The 17,242-nt window shown below is 29.4% G+C and overlaps 1 protein-coding gene across 3 annotated transcripts in view; it reads right to left on the reverse strand.

The window, feature by feature from the left end:
• The window catches only part of LOC112692811 (spectrin beta chain, non-erythrocytic 5), a 56,551-nt gene that overhangs the window by 4,939 nt on the left and 34,370 nt on the right, over positions 1 to 17,242 (reverse strand). For 2 of the 3 annotated variants that reach the window (XM_025567603.1, XM_025567604.1), the window contains exons 4-53: positions 17,082 to 17,198; positions 16,863 to 16,971; positions 16,621 to 16,785; positions 16,446 to 16,558; positions 16,193 to 16,380; positions 15,858 to 16,083; positions 15,420 to 15,764; positions 15,143 to 15,360; positions 13,343 to 13,520; positions 13,078 to 13,269; positions 12,794 to 13,006; positions 12,513 to 12,716; positions 12,214 to 12,439; positions 11,889 to 12,142; positions 11,610 to 11,800; positions 11,273 to 11,493; positions 10,983 to 11,206; positions 10,644 to 10,919; positions 10,445 to 10,584; positions 10,077 to 10,347; positions 9,600 to 9,994; positions 9,229 to 9,514; positions 8,930 to 9,148; positions 8,661 to 8,854; positions 8,499 to 8,601; positions 8,053 to 8,430; positions 7,475 to 7,648; positions 7,189 to 7,389; positions 6,949 to 7,126; positions 6,412 to 6,840; positions 6,142 to 6,329; positions 5,873 to 6,069; positions 5,034 to 5,793; positions 4,703 to 4,966; positions 4,347 to 4,631; positions 4,023 to 4,279; positions 3,761 to 3,947; positions 3,155 to 3,355; positions 2,865 to 3,095; positions 2,603 to 2,797; positions 2,365 to 2,544; positions 2,122 to 2,304; positions 1,875 to 2,065; positions 1,634 to 1,802; positions 1,460 to 1,579; positions 1,210 to 1,392; positions 1,008 to 1,130; positions 860 to 948; positions 306 to 413; positions 99 to 175 (exon numbers count right to left, since the gene is read on the reverse strand). In XM_025567603.1, the coding sequence (XP_025423388.1) occupies positions 99 to 175; positions 306 to 413; positions 860 to 948; positions 1,008 to 1,130; positions 1,210 to 1,392; positions 1,460 to 1,579; positions 1,634 to 1,802; positions 1,875 to 2,065; positions 2,122 to 2,304; positions 2,365 to 2,544; positions 2,603 to 2,797; positions 2,865 to 3,095; positions 3,155 to 3,355; positions 3,761 to 3,947; positions 4,023 to 4,279; positions 4,347 to 4,631; positions 4,703 to 4,966; positions 5,034 to 5,793; positions 5,873 to 6,069; positions 6,142 to 6,329; positions 6,412 to 6,840; positions 6,949 to 7,126; positions 7,189 to 7,389; positions 7,475 to 7,648; positions 8,053 to 8,430; positions 8,499 to 8,601; positions 8,661 to 8,854; positions 8,930 to 9,148; positions 9,229 to 9,514; positions 9,600 to 9,994; positions 10,077 to 10,347; positions 10,445 to 10,584; positions 10,644 to 10,919; positions 10,983 to 11,206; positions 11,273 to 11,493; positions 11,610 to 11,800; positions 11,889 to 12,142; positions 12,214 to 12,439; positions 12,513 to 12,716; positions 12,794 to 13,006; positions 13,078 to 13,269; positions 13,343 to 13,520; positions 15,143 to 15,360; positions 15,420 to 15,764; positions 15,858 to 16,083; positions 16,193 to 16,380; positions 16,446 to 16,558; positions 16,621 to 16,785; positions 16,863 to 16,971; positions 17,082 to 17,198 (10,816 nt within the window). The remainder of the gene's footprint in view (positions 1 to 98; positions 176 to 305; positions 414 to 859; positions 949 to 1,007; positions 1,131 to 1,209; positions 1,393 to 1,459; positions 1,580 to 1,633; positions 1,803 to 1,874; positions 2,066 to 2,121; positions 2,305 to 2,364; positions 2,545 to 2,602; positions 2,798 to 2,864; positions 3,096 to 3,154; positions 3,356 to 3,760; positions 3,948 to 4,022; positions 4,280 to 4,346; positions 4,632 to 4,702; positions 4,967 to 5,033; positions 5,794 to 5,872; positions 6,070 to 6,141; positions 6,330 to 6,411; positions 6,841 to 6,948; positions 7,127 to 7,188; positions 7,390 to 7,474; positions 7,649 to 8,052; positions 8,431 to 8,498; positions 8,602 to 8,660; positions 8,855 to 8,929; positions 9,149 to 9,228; positions 9,515 to 9,599; positions 9,995 to 10,076; positions 10,348 to 10,444; positions 10,585 to 10,643; positions 10,920 to 10,982; positions 11,207 to 11,272; positions 11,494 to 11,609; positions 11,801 to 11,888; positions 12,143 to 12,213; positions 12,440 to 12,512; positions 12,717 to 12,793; positions 13,007 to 13,077; positions 13,270 to 13,342; positions 13,521 to 15,142; positions 15,361 to 15,419; positions 15,765 to 15,857; positions 16,084 to 16,192; positions 16,381 to 16,445; positions 16,559 to 16,620; positions 16,786 to 16,862; positions 16,972 to 17,081; positions 17,199 to 17,242) is intronic. The other variant, XM_025567605.1, reaches the window with a different exon arrangement.

Here is a 17,242-nt window from a genome sequence, read left to right on the forward strand (position 1 = left end):
TTAAAAAATATTGTTAAATTTTCCTCTCCAATTAATAAATGGGTTATGCCACAATTATAAACATATGTGAACGGATATTACGGTACCGTTAAAATTACCTTTTTTCAAACGATTTCCGAATATTGACGAAAAATTGCCAGTATTGTTTAAAGCCGGCGATCCGGGCACCATGAGTCTATAAAATACATTTTCCATGTAATCGTTAAGATAACTAAATTGTTCAACATAAAGTATTTATGTATTTATATATGAAAACAATCATTTTATAAGCATTAGTAGCGTTAGATATGAGCAAATTAACTTACGTATCCGAATCATTGGCTTTAGATGAAGAATTTGTGGCTTTTAACACTTCAGGTAACCTCAATGGCGCTACTACATCGTTTTCATGCGTAATATTTTTATCATGCATTCTTAAGCAAAAAAAAAAAAAAAAACAAGGCAATTCCATAAAAAAAACATAGAATATTTCGATTAATCTAAAGATTAACCGATTTACAAGTAATAACATCATAGCTATACATATTATAATGACGTAGGTAAGAGGGGTTGAGAAGGGTTAATTCTTCCCCATAGCAAAATCTCAGTAAATTAATAGGTAATACAAATAATTATTACCTATATATATGTATATATCTCAAACCTCTTGATAAATAATTTTTACCTACGCCATTGACATATAGTAGTACAACAAATTATAATAATTGTACACCTATATTTGTTAATATTTTAAAGTATTATTAAAATAAAAAGAAAACATTCCATGCGAATTTTCACCATAATTTTATAAAAAATATATTAGCCTAAACCATATCAAAAGCTATAAGAAAATACTGAATACACAATATACGAAGCGTACCTCATGTTTGGATCAAATTCATCATCATCGCCGTTCATCGTTTCACCAACATTATTAACTTTCCATCTATCGCCTTCTTTCTTTCTCTCCTGATAAATGAAAAATGTTAAAACTGAAAAAAGTTCATTTTTTTTTTTTTTATACTTACGTCTGTAATGCGTTGTACTTCACGTTGCTTACGAGCCTCAAGCCTTTCTTTTTCAAGACGTTCTTTTTCTGCCACCCGAGCTCTTTCTTCAGTCTCCAATTGTTCTTTGAATGCTAATTCCAGCTGCATAAATACATTCACATTATACACGTATAACAATATTATATACAATTTAAATGTTTCTGAATAATATGTTTCCTACCAAAGTGATTCTTTTCAGTGTATTGAACTTCTCTTCCTGTGCCTCAATGGTTTTTTCAAAGTCTTCGTGTTTTCTGATGAGTTCTTCAACTTGCCATATTGATTCACCTAGTTTATCATCGTTTAACACGGGTTCTCGAGTTTGTATCCATGATTCCAAAAGGTCAGCATCTCGTTTGAACAACTAAATAATACACGATGAAGTGTGTGTTAAAAATTAAACCGGTCTGAGACTTTTTCGGGCCAAGTACCTGCGTGTCTAAATTCTGGTCGTATAATATTTTACGCTTTTCCCAAGTATCAGTCATGAAATTATGCCTTTGTTCAAGAATATGAATCTTTTCTTTAATTTCGTCCGACATAAAATGACCCTAAAACCACATAAATTAGTGTCATACGAGTAGTTTAATTACTTCTACACAAACATGTTGAATGAGATTTTTTCCAGTTTGATAAAACTCTCCTAACACTTCGGATCGGCTGTTAATCTCAGCGTTATATTCTTGGTGACGTAATATTAGCATTTCTGCTCCACTCACATCTTGACTGAGTATTGGCGATGTGATTTTGGCAATGGTTTCGTTAATCCACGCACTGTATCATGTTAACACATTATATTTACATCCATGTTAGAATTTGTCTTATATAAATAAAATTTTAACTTACATTAAATGTCTATATTGGTCAAAGTAAGACTGCAAGTGTTCTGCTTGGTTCAGTTTGCTTTTTCTTTGACTTGCATTTTCAAGTAATGTGGTCCAAGCATCAACAGCTTCTTCTTGTTTAACTTCAATGTGATCTTTAGCGTCCGGAAACATGGCTGATAACCTACCAGCTTCTTGTACAACACATTCCACCTAAAAATAAAAATAATTAACAACATAAATAGAATTTTGTAATTTATTAAAATTACTTGTTCTTTGACTGCTGCAAGATCTGCTTCAAAGCCTTGGTGTTTTTGAATTAAAGTTTGTATAGTGTCTAAATCATGGCCATAATCTTCAGCCGCCAATAATGTTCCTTTTTCTTGAATCCAGCTGATAGTTTCATCAGCTGTTCGATCAAATACATGAACTTGTTTGGCTCCCATCAAAGCCTAACATCATATGAATATTTTTAAAACTTGAACTTTTGTAAAAACTGATTAATACTATACCTCTTGTCTAGCATTGGCCAACTCTTTCAAATCATCCCATAGTTGCTGTGTGTCTTCCAATCTAATTCTAATTTGGTCACGTTCAGGGTTATTTTCTTCAAGTAATTTATGACCGATACTAATGCAACTTGAGATACGTCCTTCACTACCATTTAAACCACTCATGAAACTTTCAAATGCCTAAAATGTACGTTACATTGATTATTGATATATAATTTATGATTTTAAAATTAATTACTTGAATTAGAAGTTCCACATGCTCAACATCTCGACCATAATCTTCTGAAGCAGCTACTGTTGTTTGATCTCCTATCCATTCGGCAACATCTTCTGCTTCCCGAATAAATTTATAAAATTTACGACTTTCTACTAATCTAGTGGCTCTTCTCTTATTTAAAGTACATAGTTCTGTATAAACTTCTTCAATATCAGTCTAAAACAAAACAAAACCATACAATTAAAATAAAATAAATTTTAAATCTATTTTTTATTAGTTTTACCTGTTTACGTAGAATATTTTCAGAATCAAAATGTGAACGATTTATCAGGTCTCTACTCATTTTTGCAAGTCTTTCAAGAGTATGTTGAAATGTGTTTAGTTCTCTTTCGATTCCTTCAAGTTTTTTCATTAAAGTCTGTACAGAATCTTCATCTCTTCCATAGTCATTAGACGCTAACAAAGGGTATTTTTCTTTTAACCAAACCTCAGCTTCATTAGCTTCTGCATAGAACTAAAAATTTTAATACAATTAATGATTCAAGTCAATATAAAGGGTGTTTAAATACTTACTAATTGTGATTCATATGCATCTAATAACTTTTGTTTTCTGATCTTGGATTGCTCTTTAAGTTGAGACATTTTTTCTTGAAGTAGACTGTAATTTATTTCAATTTGTTGAGCAGCAAAATGTCCACTACGAACCATTTGTTGTCCTCTGCCAACAAGAGCTGCGATTACTGGCTCGTGTGATATTAATTCAGCATCCAAAGCCTAAGAAAATAAATGCACGATAATTCAAAAATTACTTAATACATAACTGATAATTAGGATTCATAAATTTGTAATTTTGTTTGTAAATTGTATTTGTTTACAAAAATTTACATTAAATAAATTAATAAAAGAAAGTTTTTTTTAATATATTGTGGATGAATATTTTTTCTTTATGGATAATACTCGGTATGGTTAACTGAATAAGTAAAACAATTTAAATAAAATATTTTAAAATATTAAAAACAGGCTAAAAAGTTAAAATTGTTTTAAATATTTAAAATAAAAGTTTTCATTTTAAAATCAGAACTAACAAAACTAATTTAGAACTAAATAAATATTGGTTGAACAGTCCAAAAATATTGCATTTTGCATTCGAACCTTATTCCTACTTAAAATACAACATACCTGATGTTTATTTTGCAATGCTTGTACTGAGTGTGAGCTTGAACCAAAATCATTAGAGTTTATTAGTAGTTCTTTGTCATCAATCCAAGCCATTTCTTCTTCAATATCACGTAGTAGTCTATAATGGATTAAAGCATCTTCAAGATTATCCCTTCTTATTTGCATTGGCTCTTGAAGAGAGTAATATCTGTAAAATATTTTTATATAGTTTTTTATAGTATGTGATAGTAAATAAATTATTTTTTGATATACAAATATATACCTTTTAAGAACTGCCTGAGATTTTTCTTCTATCTCATCTTTCATAAAATGATCTGAATTTTGAAATGTCAGAGCAGTATCTTTAAGAGTTTGACATGCTTCACCATGACTGTGCACATCATTTTCCAACAGTGAATGTCTTTTTAATAGGTTCACAACACTTTGTAAATCTTTTCCGTGGTCTTCAGATTGTAATTGCATTTCTACTTCTTCTGTCCATGCTTCAAGTTCTTCTAATGTGCGGTTAAACAATAATGCCTATAAAAACAATATTAATATGATAATTAATGGTGGTCAATCATGTAAAATCAGTTGATAAAATTACTTGATAAGCATCTTGTAACCGTTGTTTCTTTAGCGCACTCATTTCTTGCAAGTTTCGCCACTTTGTTTCAAGTTCATCTAATCTAACTCGTATTTCCATACTTGCAAAGTGCCCACTACTAATCAAGTTTTCACCTTCAGTACAAATTGCATTAACCCGAGTACGGTTAGCGATTAGTTCTGAATCAAAAGTAGCATGTTTCTGAATTTTTCTTTGTAAATTTGTAGGATCCCTATAATTTTCATCTCCAGCTACTTGTTGTTTTTGGATTATCCATCCTTCTACCTATAATTGTATTTTTTTTATTAGATAATTAAATTTTCTATTATTTATAAAATTATTATCATTTTATTTACCTCATACATGTTTCTTAGGAACTGTTGCAAAAGCCTAGAATCGTTTAAACGTCTTTTGCGGGAAGCAGTAGCTTCTTTTAGTCTATCTCGTCTATTACATATGGTAATTAATCGACCTTGTATTCCATTGCTATCATAGTGTTGACCTGTAACGAGTTCCAAAGCATATTTTTCTAACTCTTCAACTTTGACTAGTTGAGCTGTCAATGTTTTCTCAAAAGCTTCATGTTTCCTTATTAACTCTTCAACGCTGGACAATGATTCCTAAATTTATTATTAAATTATTATTTTATTTTAAATGTATAAATAACTATTGTTATTAACTACTTACTCCAAGATCATCATTACTTAAAAATGCTTCTTTTGATGCTAACCAATTATCTACTTGATCAGCTTGGTTTTTAAATATTTGAAGTTCTAAAGCTTGACTTAACATCGTTCTTCTTTCTTCCCAAGCGGCACTTAATGTTCTGCGCAACTCATCGAGATGAGCAAGTTCTTTTTCAGGAATTGGATTAATTTTCAATCCAGATTCTTTCAATGTCTTAAAGTGTTCTTGGCGACCATTAATTTCAGCTTTTCTTTCTTGATTCAATTCCAATAAAGCTTTTGCTTCTGCCATATTTGTTGGCATGTCATGACCTTTAATTTTTTTAATTGAATCAACAACCCAAAGTTCCGCTTCTTTTAACTCTGATAAGAATTTTTCTCTAACATATGCCTCATTTAAGGCTTCACGACGTTTTTTTGATAACATATGTAAGTTCCTCCAGTTGTCTTGCAGTTCAGATAACTTAGCTTTGATAGGAGAAGACATATCTGGGTATTTCTGAATGAGCCTTCTACATTCGGATTCATGTTCTTTTGTTTTTCCTTCAATGGCTGTCATATCTCTTTCAAGAGCATCCTGCTTTCTTTGTAGTTGCTCAACACCTCCAAGGTTCTTACCAGTTTCATAAGTAGACATTGCTAGTGCTTTTTCACTAACCCTCTGCAAAGTATCATCAACATCTCGATTGAATGAATGTATTTCTAGAGCTCCGTTTAAATGTTCTCTGTATTCACTTAAGGCGCCTTGAAGTGCTTTCCACCTAACACAAATCAATTACTTATTAGATGTATGAAATGCAGATACATGCAAACATATATTCGTTAATTAATTTTCCATACTTATTATTTAGATTTTGTCGGCGTTGTTGTATTGATTGTGTGTCACTTCGACCTTGTCTTATGAGTTTGTCTGCTAAATTATTAATGCTTTCAATTTTTCCTTCATCCACTCGATTATCGATGTCTTCAAGTTTTCTTTGCAATGCTAAGCAATGTTCGTAATCTAATCCCATTTCTCCAGCTTGGACCATCATTTCCTACAACACAATTTTATATTAAATGGTTTTTATTCAGCCATAAACCAAAAACATACAATATTTTAATCTTACCTTATCTCTAATCCAGGCTTCTACTTTATCAACTTGATTATTAAATTCTAATATATCTTGAGCTTCTTCTAAGCCTCGGCCCTTTTCATTAGTTTCTTGTAACAGATTTCTCCATAAAACTAAAAGCTTGCCTAAAGAATCTTGAATATCTTTTGAGTTTTTGTGCTTTTTTTCAACCAACATATCAGCTATGAAAAAAAAAAAAATATTTATATATTTATGTATTTCATTTAGTACAAGAAAAATATTATTTTTAATTTATTAGCATACCATTATGTTTTATAGAATTAATTCTTCCTTGATTAGCTGTAAGTTCAGCTTGGAATGCTTGGTGTTTTTGCAATTTTTTTATTTTGTCTTCCAAGTTATTTACATCACCCTTACTAATTTCAACATCCAGCTTTTTCCGTTTTTCACTAATCCATGATTCGGCTTCTCCAACATCGCGTAGAAATTGAGCATGTAGCAAAGCATCATCTAACTTTTGCTTTCTTAAAACACTTAACTTCCGAATTTGTTTTCGTCTAGTTAAGACTTCATTTAATCTTCTAGATATCAGATCACTTTCAAAATGGTTTTGACTAAGTAGCTTATCACAGTGTTCTTGTAAAAGGGATATTTTTTCTTCTTGGGTTTCAAATAATTTTTCAAATCCTTCATGTTTTTTTACTAAGGTTGATACTTGATCAACAGTATTTCCTATAAATAAATAATAAATAAATAAACTGATAGAATATTTAAATGTATTTTTTATTGCTATTGCATTAATTATTCATTTTCATACAATGAAATATTATTGAAATTTACCATATTCTAAGCTGGCTAATGCTACTTCCTGTGTGTTGCAAATTGTATCAATTTGTTTTGCATCACGAAGAAAGAATTGTAAATCGATAAGCTGATCTAGATGAACTTTTTTATGATGCCAAGATGCATGTAATTGATGTCGCTCCTCCAATAAATGATTATGTTTTTCTTGAATTTCCTGAAAATATAATATAATTATAAAATATAGCATAAATATTAAGGAGTCATAATATATCTTACATTTGCTGCAAAATGACCACCTTGCACTAGAGCTTCTCCAAGATCAACAACAGTTTGAAAAGTTTCTTCTCTAGCTTCTATTTCAGCTTTTACAGCTTCATGTTCTCCTTTTAAAAGTTGAGCACTAGCTGCATCTCTTACTTTTTCTTCGGTTAGCATGGTAGCTCGCAAACTACTAGACCAATTGACTAGATCTCTAACCTAAAAAATTAAGTAATAATTTACTGTTCAAGAACTTTCAATTTCCAATATTAAAATAAATACATTTAATACAAATCAAATTTACTTGAGCTAAAAATCTATGCAAGTCACAGCTTGCTTGTAAAGCTTCACGCCTGTGAGCAGAGCGATCTTGAAGTGAAGTCCAGCTTTTGACGACAGTTTCTTGTTGCTTTGCAATATGAGAAGCATTTGACCCGGGGTAGAGAGTTTGTAATTTAACAGCGTCTTCCACTAAAATCTAAAATATAATTCTGATTTAAATAAACTATATACAAATATGTTCATTTATCTGATAATTTTTCTAAAATTTTTAAATAATATAAAATATAATATAATAATATAATACTGTTAATATAAAAGTGAAATCTTAAATTAATAATCATCCAATGTAACAATTAAATGATTAAGAAATACATTTTACAAAAATATTCCTTCCTTTAATAATGCTGATATGGAGTTGTAATAAATTGTATGTTAGTAAAACAAATATTATCAGGAATATTCAATCATTTTTAATAAACTATTTAAATATTAATGTTACTTTATTATTATTTTAAAATATTGAACACAGAGTTTTTTAATTTTAAAATTATAAAATAATTAACTCATGATAATATTTGCTTCAATATTGTGTGAGTTTACCTGAAGTTGTGCTTCTAGAGCAACAAGGTCGTTTTCAAATCCTTCATGTTTTCTGATTAAAGTTAGAACTGAATTTAAATCTCTTCCTAAATCATCAGAAATAGTTGCATCTTTATCATTAATTCGAGATAATGCATCAGCAACATCCCTATGGAATCTATGTATTTCGCCTGCTGCTTTCAGTCGTTTTTCTCGATTTTCAATTGTAACTATTAGCTGTTGCCAAAGCTCACTAATCTCTTCTTGCCGTTTTTCAATTTCAGATGTATATTCAGAATCATTGGCAACCAATTTATTAGCAAGATCTTCACACTGTTTAAACCTTTTAGATCCGGTTTCCACTCTGTGTTTGAGATCATCAAATTTGTTTTGTAACACCTAACATAAATTTATTATAAATGTAATTTTTTTTTTTTTTATACATTGGTGTTTTAGTATTTACATACCAGGAGATGTTCAAAATCTTGACCGTAATCTTCAGATGATGCAGCTTGCATATTATCCCTAATCCACTGTTCTAGTTCATAATTCTCCATTAAATATTCATGTCTAAAATAAGATTAAATAAATAGTACATAGATTTATGTAATGATATAATAGTTTATTACCTGCACATGCTTTCGACCAATCTATGTTGTCTTGCAGTAGCCAATTTTTGTAACAATTTAAACTGTTCACAAATATATTGTTGTTTAGACGAGATTGCTTTAATGTCTGGATGTTTCAAGTTCATCATATTATTTCCGGTGTGACACATTTCTTTGACAATACCTTCATATGTATCAATTTCTAGTTCTAAAGCCTATGACACGGAGTAAAGTTATAATCTGGATATTATATACAGTGTGAATTAAATATGTAAAGGTGTTACACGCACTTTATGTTTAGTGAGAAGTTTAGAGGCTGCATCTCTGTCTCGACCACAGTCTGTAGAAGACAACATGTTGTTCTTTTCAAGTAGCCAACTTTCAATTTCACTTGCTTCAAAGAAGAATTGTTGAGCTTTTAGGTTTAATTCAAGTTTGCGACTTCTATCTTCTACCTTATCTAAGAGATTTTTCCAAGCGTCTTCAAGCCCAGTACATAATGATGATACCTGAACAAATAATTATTAAGTTTTATTTTAATTTTTTCTAGTTAAAATCTAAATAATAAAAATATAATAGTTTATAGAACCTTTTTAGTTTCTGGATGTTTTTGATGAATCAATGATTGGCCTGACTCAAGGGTTTTATTGATCATTGGCTGATGACCTTGTATTTCTGCTTCTAGTTTTTTATGTTTTTTGTACAATGTTTGTACTTGGTGAAGATTAGTACCTAATTCAGTAGATTCGACCATAGGTAAATGTTCTCGTATCCAACTAAGTTCCGCCTCTAACTCAAAACCAAATTTATGAAAACGTAATGATTCATCCAGAGCTTCTTTTCTAAGCTTAAGTGGTTCGTTCAATCCATTAAACCTGAATATACATTATGATATATAAAACATATAACATACATATGTTACAGCACCACCATAAGAAAGAAAATTATTAATATACTTACATTTGTTGGCATTTTTTGCTAGATTGTAATATGTTGTCTGCATCAAAATGACCATCCTGAGCCATTTCTTCTCCAGCAAAAACTAAATCATCTATTTTTTGTTTCCAGTGTTGGATTTCAGTCTCTATTACTTGGTGATTTTTTATTAATTGTTTGCAATGTCTTAAATCAGTGCCTACTTGATGTGATTGTAGGTCTTTTTTTAATTCTTCATATTTTAAATTGGCATCATCCAAAGTTCTATTGTAAGTATGTTGAGCAGCTGCTTGTCTTAGACATTTACCTTTTTCCACACTAACTTCAACCAATTTTTTCCAATCATTGTTTAACTCTGACAATTGAGTTTTTACTTCATTCTTTTGATAATTGTCTTCATTTATCAAACTCTGACCACACTACAAAAGAAAATTATTATACATAAAAATTGCTACCAGAATATACAAATAGATAAGCTGGATAGTTTTAGTTTTAGTTTACTTTATTGATATTTCTTAGTTGACCCTCATTTGCACGTAGTTCGCATTCAAATGCTTCATGTTTTTGAAGTTTTCTTTCTATGTTTGTAAGATCTCTATATGATTCATCACTGGCAGTTTTCAGTTTATCTGTAAGCCAAGTTTTAAGATCATCTACATCTGCTCGGAACGCTTGGTAGTTTCTGCTAGCCACCAAGGCATTTCTCCTTACAGCCGCTTGGTCTTTTACCAAATTACGGCGATGCAAAACAGCTTCTTTACGTTTATCAACACTAAAAAAAAAAAAAAAAAATAATTTATATTAATATATATATATAAAAAAAAAAAATTATAAAGTATAATTTAATATTATTTTGGATATCAACTTACTGATTTTTATCATAATGATTAGTCGAAATAAGTTTGTTTGCCATTTCACAGAAAGTTTTTAATCTTTCATCTTGAGCATAAAGTGAATTTTCAAAATCTTCATGTCGTTTTAACAGCGCTTCAACATCATCAACAGACGCCTTTAAAAATAATAAAAATTAAAAATGCAGTCTATTTTATACATTACATTTTTCATTACTCCTAAATCAGTATACTCCAAAAACATTTCATTGCCTGAAGTAGCAGCATCAATATGATCTGCTTCTTTGTTAAATATTTGTAAGGCTAAACATTGTTGAATCCATTCTTTTTTCTGAGCCCATTCTTCTGTCACAGTATTCACTTCTGCTGTTAATTTATCATTTCGTTCTTTCACTTCATCACTGCTACAGTTACCAGAAGATAACAGTTGTCGGCCCAGTTCAGATACTTCTCTCACTTCATCTTGGTGTGCTTTGATATCATCACCAAGTTCCTAAGCAAATATACACTCATATTAAGAGTTTAATGATTAGAAAAATATTTAAAATATAAATACCTGATGGTTTTTAAGTAAATTTTCTGCTGTTACAACATCTCGAACAGAATTATCTATGTTTACCAATTCTTTTACGGATGACAACCAGTTTAAAAGATTTTTTGAACTATTCATAAAAATTTGCTGTCCAACAGCATTTTCTAAACGTGATCTTCGATCCAGTGCTTTGTTCTTAACGTTTTGCCATAAAACTTGAACTTCTTTTTGCCTCTGAATAACATTTTCTAAAAAAATAAATATAGTATGAGTTAAGTTAAAACATTTCAAAATATATTCTATAGATTACATACCCTTTTCATTAGGATAAGAAACTTTCACTGAATTGGCCAACAAATTAACTCTGTTTACTTTTTCCTCTACTGGTGCCAATTCTCTCTCTAAATTTAAATGCCGTCTCTGCAATGCCTGTATAGTTTTTAAATCTAATCCTACTTCGGCTCCATCAAGTTTTTCCATCTTTTCTGTCATCCAATCCCTGGCTTCATCACAGGTCTTTTCAAATAGTTCAACGCTAAATATAATAATTGGTATTTAGAAAATAAATAATTATTTAATATTTATTAATTAAATTTTTATGTATAATATACTTGAAGATATTCAAAAGTATATAAAATTATGTTATCATACCTTAGAGCTCCTTCTAAATTTTTTTCCTTTTGTGACTTAAGCCAATTTAGATGATCCCACATTTTATGTATTTGATCTTGCCTCTTGGTAATCATATCAAGTTGACTGTGTCCAAGATTAGTAAACTCTTTGACTGCACGATCTATGTCTTCTACCCGTTTGTTACTTGCGGATAAATCAGTTAAAAATTTCTGTAAAATTAATTTATTATTTTATATTATTAAGCTATAATGTATTTTGAAACATCCGAAAAAAAGTTTTGTATTAAAAAAGACATACTTCATATTTTCTTTTCGCAGATTCAACAGTATCTAATTTGTCTTCAGTCTTTAATAATTTTTCTTTATCTTTAATCCATTTTTCGAAATCATCACATTCACGATAAAATCCATAAAGACAAATTGAATCTTCCAAAAGTGCATGCCGTTTTTTTGCTAAATCTTGAGATTTCTTGTAAGTTTCGTTAATGTTTGTTATACGTTTTTCAATACTTCTTTCGCTGTTAAGGTTAGTATTATCTATCTTTTTGGACTCTGATAAAAAATTTATTAATTTGTTTTTCATTATGAAAAGAACTTTATTAGAAACTTATTAATTAATTTACCATCTTTATCCGGAGTTCTTGTTTTTTTCACACGAACCTTTTGTTTGACCATTTTTACTTTAGGGACTTTTCTAGAATTTTTTACTACATGTGGCCTCCTAACTGAAACTTGCATAATTTTAGGCTCAATTTCACAAACATAGTTGGCAGGTACAAAACCATCTTGACCATTTATTTTTCTAACACTCCACCAATCTGGGTTTGTTTTATTTAATAAGAACATAACCTGTAATACAAAAATATTATTACTTAATTTTGTCTGAATTATTATTTTAATGATTAATATTATATATATATACCTCTCCTTTGGTCATAGTCATGCCTTGTCCACTAAACGGATAAAGACTTTTTACTTGGGGCACTTGACGTTCTTCAACAACAGTTCGATGTTCAATGTGTTCAATTATTTCTTCTTCTAAAACCTCTTGAGGAAGTAACCTTGTTTCAAAGACCCATTCTTCAATTGGTTCAGTTTCAACTTTTTGATTTGTGTCAGTAGATAACTGAAATTTTATTTTTCAATATTAATTAGTATTCATTTAAATATTAAATTTAACAGTTAAATATAATATTTAATCACCAAAATATTTGATATTCCAGCTTTAACCAAATTTTCAACTTGTACATTCAATGATTGTATATCTCCTTTATATGCATCCAACTCTTCTTCAAGTATTTTGTGCCTGGCTAACAAAGCTTGGGCACTTGGTTCATCAACTCCGTGATCAGTTGTGCTCAGTACGGTTAAATGTTCATGTAGCCAGGATTCAGCTTCATTTGCATCAGCATAAAACTATAAATTTAATTAAATATGTAAATTTATATCATAAATAAGAATATAAAATTTATATTTTTATGTATTACTTGGTAGGCCTCAGCTGCATCTTGTAATTGTTTAGTTCTCACTTGGGATAAACTATTCAACGAATTCCAATTGCTTTGCAAAGAATCAATTCTTGATTGAATTTCTGTAGGTTCACTAGCATTTATACTTAAACCAGATTTATATATTTGATCAGATTTTTGACGGTGTACTTTCATCTCATCCAGTAAAACCTAATTAAAATTAATTAAATTAGCTGAAATCTCAGTAAATATATAATTACATTGTTAAAAGTCATTAACCAACCTTATGTTTTTGTTGTAAACTCAAAACACCTCTCAAGTCTTTTGCTGAAATATCAGCCTTACAAATTCGTTGTTTCTCAACAAGCCATGCTTCTTCATCTTCATGATCTTCAATAAACTGATAGAAGTTTCTGGCTTCTTCTAATCTTGCTCTTCTTTCTTTACTTAATTCAGATAGTCTGAAGAATAGTGTATTGTTTTGATCATTTAGATAGGTAATTTTAACAATTTTAAACTATACTAAGAATGCATAATATGAATAATTTGATTAACTATGGTTTGTAAATGTATATTTGAGCTGAGTGAGAAGATGAAATCAAATAGAGATTTGGAAAAATATTAATTCACAATCAGGAATTTGTGATTACAGGATCCTTTTAAAATTAAAATAAACGTAACTTGAACACAATGCAACAACATGACTAATTTAACTATCAATTGTACAAATTACAAATTATTAATGTCAATAATTTATGATCAAGCCACCAAACATTTAAAATACATTTGTACGTTGGAAAAAGATTATATGAAGTATATATATATATATATATATATAAATGTATATATTACGGGTAGAGTAAGAAAATCGGGTAATGTGAACATTACCCATGCCCATTGGATAAAGTAAACATATTTATAAAACGTTTATTTTGTAGGTACATCAATCGGGTAATTTTTACATTATCTACCTTTGAATGGATAAAGTGTTTTCATAAAATAAAATACGACAAAATATGAACTGTAGATAATATTAATAAAATACAATAAAACATAAATTGTACCTACATGATGATAATCGTGTGCATTAATATTGTATAATAATTTTAAACTACATACGGTGCTATTGGTTTTCGAGTTCACTTGTTCGGTTTATTAATGTTTGATCATTTAGTTTTTTTAAAAAAAAAAAGTTGTCTTCATAAAAAGAGAAGTTATATGAAAATTATAATAAATAAATTAATGAAAAGAATGAAAATTCGGAAAATTTAACGGAATCAAAATATTATAACATACATCTGAAATAAGAAACGTGAATAAAAACAAATAAATCATAATGAAACTTCTATCAATATTTTATAAGTGTCGATTACAAAAAAATCTTTTTGTGAAATAGCTAATGCACAATTTTTTTCGATGGTCAAAGTTTTAAAAAAGGTTTGTGTGAAAATAATCATCTAACAAATAAATGTACGATTACATTTAAATCTGGGGAGATATTTTGCAACTCAAAATGCCTCAAAGTGTTCCAATAAATAACTTTATTTAATTTTTTAAAATTTTTTATTATAAAATAAGAACTTAATTATACATAGTTTAGGTACTAAATAATTTTTTTTCGAATTAAACTTATAGCACACTGGATAATGTACACATTATACTATTCATATGAATAAGGTGTACTTTACCCGGGTAATGTTTAAAATACCATTTTTCGAACTTTACCCGTAACATATGTATGGTGACAATTTTAAATTATATAATAACCCAAAATGGTAAAAAAACAAAATAAAAATGTATTAAAAATGTATATTATCACAAATTTATCGGCATAATAGTGGTTACTGGTTAGTTATAATGTAAATTTTCAAATTTTTTAGAAATCATATTTATATCTCAAATGTTTCTCTCCAAGTTCATAGTTCCCGCTCATACCCAATATATACATTATATAAGGAAAACTGTCTGAACGGCACTCCTCATGTCTGAACTTATGAACATACACAAAGATTTTTATTCCAAAAACAATTTAAAATACTTTTTACTAGTACACCTACTCTCACAATTATTTTAAAACATTTACCTATTGTATGCAGTGTTTAATAGATTTAGACTTTCCTTTAACAAAGCAGTATCTTTATGCTTGGAGGGTACATATTGTTGACCTTGTCTATTTAATCTTCGAACCGTTTCACCAATAGCTGTGGTCTGCATTTCGGTCAAATTTTGTTTTTGTAATAAATCCTCAACGACAAGCAAGTGCGGCCCAACATCTTCAGATTTATACGTCACTTCAATTTCCTACACAATAAATATTATATTACTGTTATAGATCAGTCCAGGTTTCACTCAAATATTACCTGTATAGTAGACATAACCGTTTCTATCTCTCTGAGCATGGAAAACATTGTGCTTATGTTGTTTAAATTTATTTTACGACTTTCTAAAAGTATTAAAAGGTCCTTCCATCTTTGCAACACTTCTTCTTCTCTCTTTTTCACTCTCGAAGCTCCGTGATAGTTTTCTTTCACTAACTCTTCGCTCATCGCATTTAAATCATGAAATCGTTCTTCCCTTGCCATAATATCCGCGCTGATGGCCTCGTGTTTCTTTACTGTAGCATCGACTTGTGTCAAACTGTTGCCAAATCTAGGATCATTCAGCACTTGAATCATTTCTTTTAGGTATCCATCTCGAAGAACACTCTAAATAAAATAATTTACAAAAAAAAATAAAAATTAAATAAACCGATGTTTATTACGAATAGATTCTATTTATTTATTCTAATTCGTCTATACTTTTTTTTCAAATTTGTAATTGAGTTGCTCTAGACGTTCTTGTCTTAATAGTTCTTCACGTAAAGCAACTTCACGTTTGTGTTCAGCCCTGTCTAGGGCTTCCCAGTTGCGTTCGACATCGTGTATCAATTGCCCGTCTTGGGGTATGAACACGCCTTGGCTAAGTGATTTGAGTAGGGTATTTATATGAAAGTAAAGAGCTTCAATTTCACTTCGTTCTATGTACCTGAACACCGGAAATTAAATATATATATTCGACATTATATATATATATTCGACATTATATTATATATATATATAATGTCGAAATGTAATTCAAAACAAACTAGTCATACTTGGGAGGTTTTTCGACCGTTCGGTACTTTTTAAATGCTAATAGTTCACGCTGAATGCCTTCTAAGGAATTAGGGAAATTATGGTTATCAAGTTCTTTAATTTTCATTTGTATCCATTCTAATAAATCTGACGTTAATTGTTCGTATATAATTTTTTTCTTATCAGTATCCATTAGTTGACCAAGTATCTATGAAAACAATAAATCCGTTCAATTTAATGAACATTTATAATTTAAATATTATTGAGAATTACATTCGCTATTCTTCTGCCACTTTTCATTTCATTTTTCATCCGCGCAAATGTATGGTAATACGAAGCGACATACGTAATAACTGATTTTTCATCTGGTCTGTTTATATCGACATCTATTTTTTTTTTAAAACATTTAATTTATGTGTTTGAGTTACAGTTTTAATTTACTAATTACCTTCAGCGTCGAGCAGCCTAGGAATTCCTAGTTCATTGTTCGCTACATCAAATGCTATATTTAAGTTTTCAATATTGGTATTCTTTTCGAGCGAAGGGAAATCGAGAAGATCAGGCCTATGAGAATGAATTAATGCATTGAAACCTAAGCCATTTCTCCACGAGCCTATGGTAAAAATTAATAAAATAAATATTTTATTATGTTTTTCTTACAAAATCGTTTTAAATAATAATATTATGTACTTGAAAAGTCTTGTATGTTAACGCCTTTATAGCCATTCGTTTTTCGTTGACACCATAGAAGCAATGCATCTTTAGCAGATTTCTTTTCGCTACTTTCATTTTCTTCGTCCTAGTTGTTATAAATATTATTATTGATGAACATATTAATATACCATTATATAATAAGAAAAATAAGGAATAATAATTGAGGATGGCGAATGTACAAAATTGATCACTTACCACGTCGATTTCAATTTCTTGAATTTGAAACCTTAAGATAATTGTCCATATTAATCCTAAGATCAATCGAGGATTTCCATCAACAATATCTTCTGCCCCGATGCTCTCCAATCTCACCTGTAAGTAAAATATTTTAAATTTTTTAAATTAATTTGAACATA

Source organism: Sipha flava, unplaced genomic scaffold, assembly GCF_003268045.1.
Source record: "Sipha flava isolate LNK unplaced genomic scaffold, YSA_version1 76_pilon_pilon, whole genome shotgun sequence".
Taxonomy (NCBI): domain Eukaryota; kingdom Metazoa; phylum Arthropoda; class Insecta; order Hemiptera; family Aphididae; genus Sipha; species Sipha flava.